The sequence below is a fragment of the Alnus glutinosa genome, chromosome 4, assembly GCF_958979055.1.
Source record: "Alnus glutinosa chromosome 4, dhAlnGlut1.1, whole genome shotgun sequence".
In the NCBI taxonomy this organism is placed as follows: Eukaryota; Viridiplantae; Streptophyta; class Magnoliopsida; order Fagales; family Betulaceae; genus Alnus; species Alnus glutinosa.
Window position 1 is genome coordinate 4,787,997 of NC_084889.1, and position 14,398 is coordinate 4,802,394.

Sequence of the window (14,398 nt, forward strand, 5' to 3'; positions counted from 1 at the left end):
ATGTATTGGACTAGAACTCAAGATCTCGGTTCTAATACCACGTTAAATCACCTCTCAAAAGCTTAAACTAATAGAAAACTGTAAATTTTATATTCATTTAATACTTTAATAGATAGGATAACGCGAACGGTTCAATGCTCGGTTCTGGACGCCCATGATTTGATTAGTTGATGAATACACAAGCCAGTGTCAAATAGGCATCTTTAATTTGGACCAATTTAAACAACAGTGCCCACCACAACATGGAATCTACGGGAGAATTATTAGGGTTTTGGCTTACTCCATACAATAAAAGCAGGCATGAACTATATCAAATTTTAAGTGTTGGATTAGCTTTTCCTTTCTCCCACTACCAATAAATGTCACGTTTTAACAGTAACAAAGCTGATAAGCTAGCTCCATTCTCTTTGTGAATCGAAAGTTGGTGAAGCTTCAACTACTTTATTTGCAATTAACTCGGCCTATGATTTTAAATTAGAAAACATTTTTCTAGAAGGTGATTCATTGCCAGTTGTGCTCTCTAACACAATCATCTCACCACATATTGGAAGATATTCTCTTTAATTTAAGATATCCTTAGCTTGCTAGCTAAAGCTTTATAGCTGGTCGGCATGTAAGGTTCATAGGAGCACTAACTTACGCACTCATAACTTAGTAAGATGGGTCATTTTTATTTAACTCGCAATTTGCTCACATAACCTGTATAATTAAATTACATTTTTATCCTTAAAACCCCAAGTATATAACCATATTTTTTTTATTAATAACTAATTTTGATGCTTAGTGAGAGGCTTTATCATGTTATTTGTTGAAATTTAATCTATTTTTTTATTATTATGTTTGTTTATTTAGATGAATTTTATTAGACTGTAATCTTATCTCGATTGGATATGTACTAAGAAGTTGAGTAATGTTTATTAATTATGGTTATTGATATCAATTATCAAATTGATTTTGCCATTAATTTAGTTGTGAATGTATATAATTGATATAGTCTATGCTTAGAAGATATGAAATTGAGCTAATAATCAAGTCATATCAAGTATTCGTATCAAATCAACCCATGTATGTTAAACATATTGAAACGGGTCGTATTCGTGTCAAACTAACATGATTTATTTATTAAACGAATTGTGAGTGTCATGTAGCACCCATTTAGTTAAACACATCGGGTTAGAATTGAGAAATTTGATACGATTAATTAAATGAATCGTGTTTGTGTCATCTATATAATCTTGTACCCATAACTTGATGCATCCCGTACTCAACAAAACAAGAATTGGCACCCCTTATCCCAGCAGTGGTTGACCTACAGCACCCTCTCACTCAAAAGGCATGTTTTTGCTTTGTTGGGATGCTTAAATGAGAGATCACATCATTCTTTGTGGACCAACCAAATCATATGTATCTCTTAAGCTCATTTCCCTCTGTAGGCCTTAGCATCCAGCCAGTGGACAGGAAAAGTGTACTACAAAATTGGAAGCCACAAAGAAGTTGGACATAATCATAAGAGGGCAATTGAACGAATTACATATATATACACACACGACTGTAGAGGGCCTCTTTTTGGTTAGGAGGCCAACGTTGGTGAATCTGTAATCAAGGGGATTTTTCTGGGGAGGTATATCTGTTGGAGGGCCTCCGTGAACCTCACAACGTGAATTTTTGTTTTCTCTTATCATTCCTGATGCAACTGAAAGCAAATAATGTCAACTGAATAAGAAGATGCTAAGCTCAGGGAAACTAAAGTTTCTTCAAAAGATGTAGTAATAAAATAACTGGATCTCGAGAACCACAAACGTTTTGTTTGAACTTTGTTTGAACTTCTTGGAGCTTCCGTTAAACATGCTCGCCCGGACCCCTAGCTAGCAACCAAAATAGCAAACGAGGCTCTCGGATCTCCTATTTGATGTAGCTCGTGGACCTATTGCGAATGAGGTACTGAGCGACCTTCTTGTGAACTTCATCCGGACCAAAACCGAACGAGTGTCTCGGCAGCTTCTTCATAAGCACCCTCATCCGGACAGTCAGCAACCGAGGCACCAAACGAGGTCCCCGGTTCCTCACCATCTTGATGGATTTTTAACTCATAGCCAAGTACAAACTACCCAAACCAAATTTTATTTACATTAAATTGTTTTGGACGCCGAATTGGGTAACATAAAACCTAACACATAAACCAAATTAAGCCATACATATCTCCATAAGTATACGTATTAAAGAGAAAAGGGGGGGATCTGAACAGTATGTTCTAGTCCACAACATGTTTCAAAATAATAGGCTAAAGAGATATATCAATTATTGATTTCATCGAGAGATGCAAATATAGAACCGTGGTCCGTGGACTTACTAATCATCTGCCATCATCCACTGGTTTTAGTTCCTGGTTCATCATGCTATCGTACCTAATTGTTGTATCGGTAGAAGAAGAAGCAATGCCAACATCAATGCTGAAAGAGTGTGTAGGGCCATTATTGCAATTATTGAGCAAGTACTCAGTCTCTTCCATGTAGAGATCAGCCTTTCCCCATGGATGCTTCCCCATAATTGTCAATCCCTCCAACTCCATTGCGACTTCTTTCATAGAAGGCCTATCTTCCCCTCTTACCCTTAAGCACCTTTTTGCAAGATTAGCAACTTCCTTTAGTTCTTCAATATTACCCTCATTCACAATGTGATCCTCAAGAATTTGAAGTAGGCGATCCTCTTTTATTGCAGAAATAAAGAACTTTGCTAAATTTCTATCACTTTCAGGCCTATTGAAAGAGAGTGCCTCCTTTCCCGTTAATAGCTCTGCTATAACAACGCCAAAACTATAGACATCGCTTTTTTCTGTTAGTTGGCTAGTATGGAAGTATTCGGGATCCAAGTACCCGAAAGTTCCTTGCACCAAAGTGGTTAATTGTGTTTGATCAAGAGGTACTAGCTTCGAAGCTCCAAAGTCAGACACTTTTGCCATGTAGTTAACATCTAAAAGTATATTTGTAGTTTTCACATCCCTATGTATAATTGGCATAGAAGTTGAAGAGTGTAAGTATGCAAGTGCTCCTGCAGTTTCTGCTGCTATCTTCAGACGCTTTTCCCATGAAAGTGAGGATGATAGGCTTTTATTATGAATGTGGTCAGAAAGAGTCCCGTTTGTGATGAATTCATAAACTAGCAAGGGCACTTCTGTTTCTAGACAACAACCTAATAGCTTGACCACATTCCTATGATTAATTTGAGTAAGCACAATCACCTCGTTTATGAATTGCTCAATCTGGCTCTGATCACTGATTTTGGACTTTTTAATGGCAACTACTTTGTTATCTGGCAACACTCCTTTATAAACAGTTCCATAGCCTCCTTGGCCAAGAACTCTACTCTTGTCGTAGTTGTTGGTGGCCTTTTTAAGCTCTTCTGCGCTAAAGATTTTATCCGTCTCCACAGACCCTCTATGACTCGAGAGTTGTTGTTGTAACATTAATCCACCATTTTGTTTGAAGAATTTTTCCTTGAGCTTGAGAAGTTTTCTTCTTTTCAGTGCCCAAGATATCCAAGAACCTGTCACGACAAGTGCTAAGAGGCTTATGCTGATACCTGCACGTACATGTTCAAATATGCATTTAGATCAATGGAAACAAAATATGTGACATTTGTTTTACAATGAATCTAGTGAAGCCGCATAAGCATACATCTAACATGATCAGCAAACAATTTGATTCATGTCGAATTTTATACATCATAGTAAAACATACGTAGTTTATGAAATAGAAGTGCATCAAAGCAGATGTGGTGAAGGTGAAGTTGAACCAAGCTTTGATGATGTAGGACAGCTCGAGCAAAAGTAATACGGCTAGAGTATCCTGAATAGGATGGCTGCAGTATCTTGAACCCGAGTAATACAGCTAGAATATCCTGAGTAATCTGGCTAGAATATTTTTTGATTTGTCAACTATTTTCCTTTGTGGTCAAGTATTAGCATTTTCATATTTTGCTTCTTTGTTTTATTTCCATTTGTAGGAGGATTTTATTACTTTTAGTAGCCGTAGGGTTTTATTATAAGTTTGGAATAGTTGTATGAGAATAAAGAGTTTTTGCCATTAATAAGAATTCAGTTTTCTCCTTCAACGTGTTTGTTGAGTTTGTGAATTGAGAACACAACTTCTCTTTTACGGTTTATCGTGGTTTATTGCTTTCGCTACGTCATTTGAGGTGTCTTTTCTTTCTAATTGAAACCTTAATGTTTCTTTGTTACTTGAGAAGAAGCTAAGAATTTTGATTTTAAGCTTTTTCTTCCAAGAAAAAGCTTAGAATGCTACGGACGATTAATATAATTTTTGCTTTCTAAGTGTCTTTTTTTTCTTTCTTTCTTCTTCTTCTTCTTCTTCTTCTTCTTCTTCTTTTTTTTTTTTTTTTTTTTTTTTCTTTTTTTTTTTTTTCACATCAATGAAATGAAGCCTTTATTAAACAAAATGGCCAAGGGCCAGGAAATTGAGAAGGGCAAAAGAATGGGTGGATTATTTTTGGAGATCATCATTTTGTTCTCATTTCAACCATCAATTCCTCTTCCTCCTCTTGAGGAATTCACATAAATGTCCATTTCTACGCTCTCACTTGTCTTATTGGGTCGCGGCTAAATCTAAATTATACTACATTCCATCTACCCCTCTATGCCCAATCGGTTTGTAGTGAGAAAATTCTCCTACACTTAAAAATAAAATAAAGAGAAAATTACAGTTTAGCCTTCCAAATTATCACTTATTTTGCGTCTAACTCCACAAATTGCCAACACTCCAACTCTGGCCCCCAAACTACCAAAACCTTTGAAAAATGCCCAATTTGGTGAAATATCTCCATATTACCCATGGCACATGTCATTTTTCAATTAAAAAAAAATATTTTCTTTTAAAAAAACTAAAAAAAAAACTTAATTTTTTTTTTCAAAAAAAAAAAGGAAAATGGGGTGGCTACCCCCCTCCCCAGGTAGCCACCCCCAAAACACCATATTTTCTATTTTTTAAAAAAATAAAAAATTTAATTTTTTTAGTTTTTTTTTTTTAATTGAAAAATGACACGGGATAGGGGTTATATGAGGATATTTTGCCAAATTTGGCATTTTTCAAAGGTTTTGGTAGTTTTGGGATCCAAAGTCGGAGTGTTGACAGTTTGTGAGGTTAAATGCAAAACAAATGGTAATTTGAGAGGCTAAAATGATATTTTCCCTAAAATAAAAGACCTCAAGCTTAGCATTGCTGGCATCACATATACTTTAAACTTGCAAAAGGGTATTCTAATTTTTTTTTTTTTTTTAAAGAAAAAAAAAACTCAAGCTAATGGCTTATTTGGATGTTCGATTTTTTGAAAAATTGTGAATACCGAGAAAATTTATTTTTTGAAATTATATTTGAATGGTTTAAAAAATTTGAGACAAAATTAAAAAAAAAATGAATAAAATCTAAATAAAATTTAAATTCTAAAAAATAATTTTTAAAAAATATTTCACAAAATAAAATCACCCAAACATGCCAGGGAAGTTTCTAGATGTTGAACTCATTGCTGTCGTCTTTTTTAGTTGACGACTTTGTGGGGTTTGATATTTATCCATCCCGATGGATTCCACATTTACATCAAGGGCGCGCAAGGACGAGCCTACGGTAGATTGCATCTCCACCACAAATATATCTAGCTAATTAGCCTCTCTGATTGGCCTTTACAATGTCAACAGCTTTGAACCAAACCATACTTCCACGCCAACAGTATGGACGAAGACTTGGTCTTATTAATAGACTGATTGAATTTTGGTGCATGTTAAGAGAGAGGGGAGGGCTCTTCAAAAAAAGAGAGAGGGGGGAGGGGATGTGAATTAAACCTGTTTCAACTAGTACTCTAAAATAGAGTTAAATATATATATATATATATATATATATATTTTGTTTCTTGTGGTTTAAAAATTTTATTTTATTTTTTTTTAGTTTATTTTATTTTTTATTTTTTATTTTTTATAGGTGATATATATGTTATGGAAAAAGACAAAGATGGTACATCCATCTATTTTTCCGTTCAAAATTGATGGATTTCCCCATCAGCGATACGGGACACCATTAAAATTGCAACACGTGGCCTCCATATATATATATATATTTTAATTTTTTTAATTTTAAGTCTTTTTTTTAAAAATAAAATAAAATAAAATTGTAGGCCAGTTTTGTGGGTGGCTCGGCTACTCCAATTGGCCTGGGGATGGTTTCGGCCACCCCCATTTTGGCCATTGAGCCACCCCCAAAATTGGCCTTGGGAGTGGCTCAACCACCCCTTGGCCAAAATGGGGGTGGCCGGCCACCCCTACAATTTTTAATGATGCAACGTGTCGCTGACGTGAAAATCCATCAGTTTTGGACAGAAAAATTGACGGAGATACCATCTCTATCTTTTCTCATAGTACATGCATCACCTATAAAAAAAATGAAAATTGATAGAGCAAAAAATAAAGCTTTTAAACCATAAGGGTGTAAGGTATTTAACCCTCTAAAATATTGTGAAACCTATATGCTTGAGAAAAAGTGAACTACATAAATCCCTTCTTTTAAATTGTCTAAATTTTTATGAAATTTGAACAACCTAATAACACCGGCTTTGATCAAATCCCATATATAGGGGAATGGGATACTTGATGGAATACTTGAATAAATTATCAAGAAAAACTAAATAAATAAATAAATAAATAATGAAAAGTCTTAAGTACTTACCCAATGCAATACTGGTAACCCTAGATTGGTTCACTTTAGCACGGCAACTTGTTGTTCCGCTCCCATCGTCTTCGTACCCTTTTAGACAAGAACAATTGAAACCCCCAGGGAAGTTGTTGCATATTTGAGTAACATTATTGCAGCTCTCTGGATTTTTGCACTCATCAATATCTGAAACACAGTACAGCTCGTCACAAGGTAGCGATACTAAGTAATTCTATAGATTACTCTTGTATCATTTTTGTATCAATAGTATGACTTTTAAAATTACTATTTAATTAAAATTTAATAATAATCAATCAAAATCTCAATATGGTTTTAAAAGTCACATCATTTTTTAAAAAACACAAAAATAACAAAAGAATAACTTATGGTATTACTATACTACGTACATCCTTTATGCTCATTTAACAACGAAAGGTATTTAATTACCTGTGCAACCATCAGGGAGGTATGGGTTCCCCTGAAAACCTTTGGAGCAATTGCAACGATAACCAGGACCGTTGATGGAGTTGTTACAATAACTATACTCCGCCTTGCATGCATAGCTTGACCTGTTTTTCTGAGCATTTTCGCATGTCTGATTTCCTACTGCCCAATCAAGCACCAGGGGAACAGTCTTTTTATTCTGCAATTGTTGAAGATCCAAGGAGGAAAAGTTGTATGCTTCTGCTTCCACTAGAAAAGCAAAACCACATGGGTTGAAGCTGCGTACTGCGGAGTGGTTATAGTAGCTATTAACAGTAATACTAAAATTCATTAATCCTTCGGGGATAGGAGTCTGGGAACAGCCAAGGCCAGAGCAAGACCCGTTAACCACACTGTTAATGCGGCCACAGTATCCATCAAGTCCAGTCTTGTATTTTTGTACCCCTGAACCGTGAAACATATCATAAAAAAAACCTTCAATGTACGCAAAAGTGTCGCAACCGACGACAATGAACTTGTTCCTCGTATATGAGACGGTGAAATCTCGCAAGTTGAACCAGGCATCGAGGCTGTTGACAAGGAAGCCCAACTCGTTGTAGCAATCACGAGCTATGAAGTTGGAGACTCGGAGTTCACCATCCAATAATGATATGTTGAGGACAAGTACATTACTAGTATTACTGCTCAGAAACGGTTTTGGAGTCCCGGACGAGTAGTTACATGCGATGAGAAAAGATGGATCAAGGTAACAGCCCTCACTTGTTCCAAATGGGTAAGGGATGGTAAGATTTCCACATGTGTTGTTGCAACTCCAACCGGGTTGAGATGCGGCTGTTGCTGCTAAAATTAAGGCCCCAAGTAACAATTTTTGTTGCAAAAGCATTCCATGCAAAGCCATGGCTTGCCTTTTTTGTGTCTCTCTTCTTTTGTATAATTTAGTGCTTGAATGACCTCCTTTTTATGGAAGGCAAGTAGCTCTTTAATGAGAGTCGTCGGTCTTTATTTCTTTTTTCTTTATTTCCTGGGCGAGACTCAGTCATGGATGGATAATTATTTTCAGACTAATTAACTTGGTATAGAATTAAAGAATAGTCTTTTTCTTGTTTTTGAGCGAAAAGTCTTCTAAAGTCATATTTGGACCAACAGAATAATCCTTGGCGACCACTTGTAATTTTCTATTTTTTTTTATCGGTGCTGTTTTTGTTTGTATTAATTTTTTGTTTTTAGAAAAGTAGCGTGATGTGATGTGATGTGCTGTAACACATATGACTCAGTCAATAGCCGTGCATGTGACGGTCTGGCGGCTGCTAGATGGTAAACAAACTCCATCATACTTGCTTAGAAGAACATGAAAAAATTAAAAAATTAAATATCTTTTTGCCCTTAACAATTTTTTTTTTTTTTTTTTTTTTTTTTTTTTTTTTTAAATTAATAGCTTTTTAATTATTATTTTTTTTCACTCGGATTCATAATTGAAAATTGACAGAAGTACTATTTTCAATTTCCTATGTATAAAAGGCAAGCACTTGTACATATGGCGAGACCAAGTCCTGGAGATCAGGAACTAGTAAAGAAATTATTAAGGCTTTTAAAAGGATAAATCGTTTTACTTAACTCGATCTTGTCCTCTACTTTGTGTCTATATATGTGGAACCATGCGTATATAATTAGTTGTTAGTGTTAGCATATATTATCATTAAAGATCGTTGCTTCTGGTCTTGCTTCAAAAAAAAAAAAAAAGTCATCGAGGCTAGGGAGAAATATATTAATATTTTTTTTTTTTCAGATGGTGATCTTCACCCTCCATTCCAAGAAGGCAATTTTCTAGCCATACACTGATACACTACGCGTTTCTAATTTGAGGTAAACCCAGAGCATACTTAAACTACAGTTATTTGGGTAGACTTTTTTTTTTTTTAGTTGAGTAGATTATATGCTTATATACGAGGCACACATCAACTTCAATCACCTTCATAGTTTATTAATAGAGATATAGAAATTGACAATAAGTGTGTATGTATTGGTGTTAGTTGTCATGTCCCTTTCTAGTTTCTACATTTCTTATTGACAATACGCGTAAACTTAGGACCACAAAACCCCTGAAGAGAGAACAATTCAAATTTGGATAAGACTTGAATAAAAAATTAGAGAGAAAACAAAAAAAATGAGTTTATAATTGACTAAAATATTTTGAGATTGTGTTCCCGAATTTTTTTTCTAAAATTTGGTCTCCAAATAATATATAACAATCGCATGTGATGATGACACATTTTTCAAAATAATAGATTATATGGAACTGTGACTCATCATTTGATGACTAAATTTTGGAGAAAGATTTTGGAAAGTGTAGCATTTCTCATTTTGAAAACTTTTCATCTTCTTATCATTTTTTTTTTCGTTTTATTTTGAATTTTGGACTTGTGTAGTATAATTTATATCTTTTTAACGTTTGGAATAACTTATATATTATTAACATTGAATGTTAAAGCAATCCATGTCTATTGCAAATGATCTAATTGGAAGTTGAGATCAAAATTTATTGTTGTCCCTTTAAATTTTGATTGAAATTTTGACTGCTCAATGCTTATCACAAGGCCTAAAAAATTCATACAACGTAATTAAATATTATTATTATTTTCATTCTCTCAATTATTCTCAAGAATAGAATATTTAAAGTTGAAGAATGTGTTTTATTTAATAATGTCTTTAATTTTATTTGTTTGCTTTATTGTTATGCTCATTGAATCATAGATAAAAAAAAAAAAAATAATATAAAGGTGTTTTTTGTGAGCATTGATTACTATGAATATTTAAAGGTTGCATCAATCATTCACTTTTTTTTTTCTCGGTTTTACATATTTTTGGTGTTGTACTAAATTTTTAAAACAAGCCAAAAAAACTAAAAATTGGTCAAAATTATTTTTAAAAGCTTTTAAAATAGGTCTATTACCTATTTGTTGATAGCGAATAATAACCGTACGCAATAACCGCAATAAACTTGTGGATGCATATAGTAAAAAAAAATTATGCAGATATCTAAAAGTGGTATCTGCATTTTGTGGGTGCAGATATCGCTAGGCGGTTATTGAGCATAGATATATGAGTGTAAAATGATTGAGTCTCACATTGAAAATATATATATATATATATATATATATATATATATATAAAATAAAAAAGAAGAAAAAGAAAAAGTATGAGCTGTTAATATAGCACAATTAGGCCTAAACCCATATGCTTAATTTTTTTGGTTGAGTAGTGTCTCAACATGAGTTCACTAAAAAGACTCTCAAAAGTATCAATATCTCTAACAAACCCACCGCTACTTCTGACCTTCCCCCTTCTCAACGCCGATTCTGAATTCTAGCCTAAGGAGAAGTGGGGGAAGAGGAGAGGATCTCATGACATCTATTCCAACATGAATCAAAGCAATTACAAGTGGCCCCGTTTGTTTTCTAATGAGCCCATAATATAACATGTTGAGACACCACACAACCCGAAGGTAGTGAATTTCGGGTCTTAGTCTTTCTTCTTTAGGTTATCCGTTGCTAAAATCTTTATTTTTTTTTTCTTTTTAAAAGAAAAACATTAACAAACAAATCAAACACAAAACAATTTTCATATTTATATTATATTAAAATACGAGCAATTCTATAAGGAAGACTAGAGTTTAGCCTCTTTATGTCATCTCAAATGTTATATGTCTTTTAAAATCACACTTTGATCAAAATCTAATAATGATTATCTCAAATTTAGTAGAGATTTTAAAACTACATGACATTTGAGATGACGCAAAGATAACTCTAATCCTCCTTATAAAATTACACTTAAATATATATATATATATATATATATATATATATATATATATATATATATATATATATATATATATATATATATATATATATATATATTTAAATAAATACAGAAAACAACTCACAAAAGGCATTAACAAATAGACCCAATTGATATTTTGTTTTCCAGCTTTGGTCGTTCATTTCGAGCGGAGCAAGCAGACCTTTTTTGCTTGCTCACTTTTTCTATGCAAAAGCTGAAAAGTAGCAATTTTCTATTTAAAATCTCTGAAAGTGTTTAACTTAAAGCATAATTGCGCGAAAGCACATGCCTCTTACTCTTTTGGATTCAATATCGGAAACAAATTCCTGTCAAGATAACATATGTTTTCATTGAAAAATAAAAGCATAATTAATTTATCATACGATGACTATGTTAGCGCATATTTCCCTCAAAATTCCGAAATCCAAGCTTCTATGTTTCTATTATGAATAATGCTATATATAAAACTTTTATATTTCTTTTTAAACTTTCAAAAGTGATGTAGCTAGATTTTAATAAATCATCGTGCATTAAAATTTAATAGTAATCAATATTAAATTTAAGGGATAACTTTACAAAAAAAGTATTAAACTATCGTACATTTTCAATTAAGAGTATTGAAGTAGCAAAACTATCGATTAAGTGTATGTATTTATCAAAATCGTGCACTGTTAAGTATTTCGTCAGCTTCTGCTGTTAATTCATGACGGAAGTAGAATCAGGTGACTTCCATGTGATTCTTTTAAGTTGATTTACCCGTTTTGCCCCTCACCCACAGTCGACCACTCACTTCAGTTGACCCAATCTACTTCCAAAAACTTCAACTCAAAGCCTACTTCATTTCTACCTCGCCACTCTCAAGCTTCAACATTACCAACTCACACCGGCTCTCAGTACTTCCAACAAAGAGCTTGAGCCACAGTGTGTAACAAAGCACCCAACTGATGGGTGGCCTAAAATCAATCGCTGTTGAACCCATCCCCCATGCACGATTCCTTTTCCTTTAATCCGTTCTTCGAACCCCTCCGGCAGTGCTGCTCCAACAGACTCTGCTCCGAAAAGTGCTCTAAGAAATGGCATGCCACAAAGCTCAAGCCCCAATATCAATTCCTGGAACTGAGCTTTCTGTAACTTCCACTCACTTCCCAATGCACTAATAAATTACCGAGCCGGCCTTGAAACCTCCTAGCCATCCAACCCATTTCTCTTCTAAAGTAGACACTGGTGGCTCTACTAGAATTGGTCCTGAAATAAGCATGGGCTTCTCAAACTGGCTATTTGATATAGTTATTTGTCAACACGGAGCATCAACCTTTGTCTGCCAATTAATTTCCCCTTTCCAAATGCAGCAACTAGCTTGGTACTTGTGTACCATAAACAGTATTGCAGTTTGCAGCTTCGAGTAACACTAAAGCGGCACTACTGTTTTTCCTTGGTCTGAACAATATTAAAGCAACTTAGTACGTAACATATTTCTTGACAACAAGCTGTGGAGAAATATTAAAGCATGTTTCAGCTTCGAGTCCTAACTATCTCGCTGATCAACTCTAGTCTTAAACCTTTTCAGCATGAAGAAACAATGCTCTTAGATTAAGGCACGTGCGCACACCACTATTGACCTTACTGTGCGTACGTTTAATTGGGACAATGCCAAAGACATCTTGCTGCTGGAGACCCTTCCAACCACGTACATAGCCCGTGAAGAGAGGCTGTCACCATCAACGCCATAGGGATAGTGAATGGCTCCAGCTTCACCTGTTTTTCTTCCCATACTTGGCCCCAGGCCACATGATCCCAGCCATAGACATGGCCAAGCTATTTGCTTCGCAAGGTTTGAAAATAAGCATAATCACCACTCCTCTCCATGCCTCCTTGGTCTCCAAAACAATCGAAAAAAGCAAAACTTTGGGGTTGAAACTGGATGTTCTAATCATCGAATTCCCTTCTGTCCAGGTTGGTTTGCCCAAAGGATGCGAGAGCTACAACATGGTTACTTCACTTGATTTGCGGCAGAAATTCATGAAGGCTGCCGCCATGCTGAAGAACCCACTTAGAAAACTTCTTCAAGAACATCGCCCTGATTGCCTTGTGGCCAGCGCGTTGTTCCCGTGGACTACCGATCTTGCTGAGAAATTCGGCATACCAAGGCTTATTTTCCATGCCACCAGTTTTTTCTCTGCATCTACCTCAGAATGTCTTATGCTATACGAACCCCACAAAATATTCCATCATCAGATTCAGAGCTATTTATCATCCCCAACTTCCCTGATGAGATCAAGTTGACAAGAAAGCAGCTGCCAGATTTATTTACACAAAACGTTGAAACGGGTTCTATGAAATTGTTGAAACAAGCTGTAGAAGCAGAGCTGACAAGTTATAGGGCTATTTTTAACAGCTTCTATGAGCTTGAGCCGGCTTATGCAGATTATTACAGGAAGGTCCTTGGAAGGAAGGCATGGCATATAGGCCCAGTTTCACTTTGCAATAAGGAGACTGAGATAAAGTACAAAGGGGAAAGGAAGCCTCCATTCACGGCCATGAGTGTTTGGATATTGCTCTGATGGCTGTTATCTCAAAGCTGAACATAATACATCTTCCTTTCTGATAAACTTTTGCACATCGATCCTTGATCAGACGATGTTAAGGGCAGCTCTGGAGACCACATGCAAGGCCAGCATGGCCCCGTGGAGTTGTAGTCTTTCCTCTGTTAAGAGTCCCACATTGCCAAGGTATACTTGGGTTGTGGGCTTTATAAGCCTTGAGCAAATCTCTTCGCTTAAGACGTCTTTTGAGAGTGAGTAAGGCCTATGAATTTTTACATGGTATCAGAGCTTTAGGGCCTTGGACAATGTTGGGTCTTCCCTCCCGTTGTACACGTGTTTGGACAATAGTGCCACACGTGAGAGGGCGTGTTAAGAGTCCCACATTGTCAAGGTATACTTGGGTTGTAGGCTTTATAAGCCTTGAGCCAACCTCTTCCCTTAAGGTACCTTTTGTAGAAGAATAAGGCTCAATAGACTTTATCATCGTCTATTTTAGGAAGCTAAAACAGGGTGTAACAGAGTGAACCCATTCTCGGCTTGTTAATTTCTTTCATATCACTGATGTAGCATTGGTTTGTGTATATATATTCTTCCAACTCCTCAGTGCCAAACCGGTCACTCGGATTCTCTCTCCGGTCACAAAATGGATCCGTTTCTCACAATTACGGCTATTTCGGTTCTGCTCGGCACTTTAATCGCGGTCGCCTTCTTTGGGAAGTCTCACAAAATGAAGCCTCCTCAGCCCAAGATCTCACTCCAATTCCGCCACTGGATTTCCGAACCGAAAGACGAATTTTCAAAACCGCTGATATTTATAATTTCCTTCACTTCTTCCTTGTTCCGGTCGATGTAGTTGGG

At 35.5% G+C, this 14,398-nt stretch overlaps 1 protein-coding gene and 1 pseudogene across 1 annotated transcript; one reads left to right on the forward strand and one right to left on the reverse strand.

The window, feature by feature from the left end:
- Positions 1-1,233: 1,233 nt before the first annotated feature.
- On the reverse strand, positions 1,234-8,091 carry LOC133865892 (putative wall-associated receptor kinase-like 16). Its single transcript, XM_062302405.1, has 3 exons — positions 7,161-8,091; positions 6,729-6,899; positions 1,234-3,579 (listed from the first exon to the last, which is right to left on the reverse strand). The coding sequence occupies exons 1-3, from the start codon at positions 8,053-8,055 to the stop codon at positions 2,354-2,356; spliced, it is 2,292 nt and encodes a 763-aa protein (XP_062158389.1). The 5' UTR covers positions 8,056-8,091; the 3' UTR covers positions 1,234-2,353.
- Positions 8,092-12,070: 3,979 nt separating this feature from the next.
- On the forward strand, positions 12,071-13,602 carry LOC133866046 (UDP-glucose flavonoid 3-O-glucosyltransferase 7-like; annotated as a pseudogene).
- The last annotated feature ends 796 nt before the right edge of the window (positions 13,603-14,398 follow it).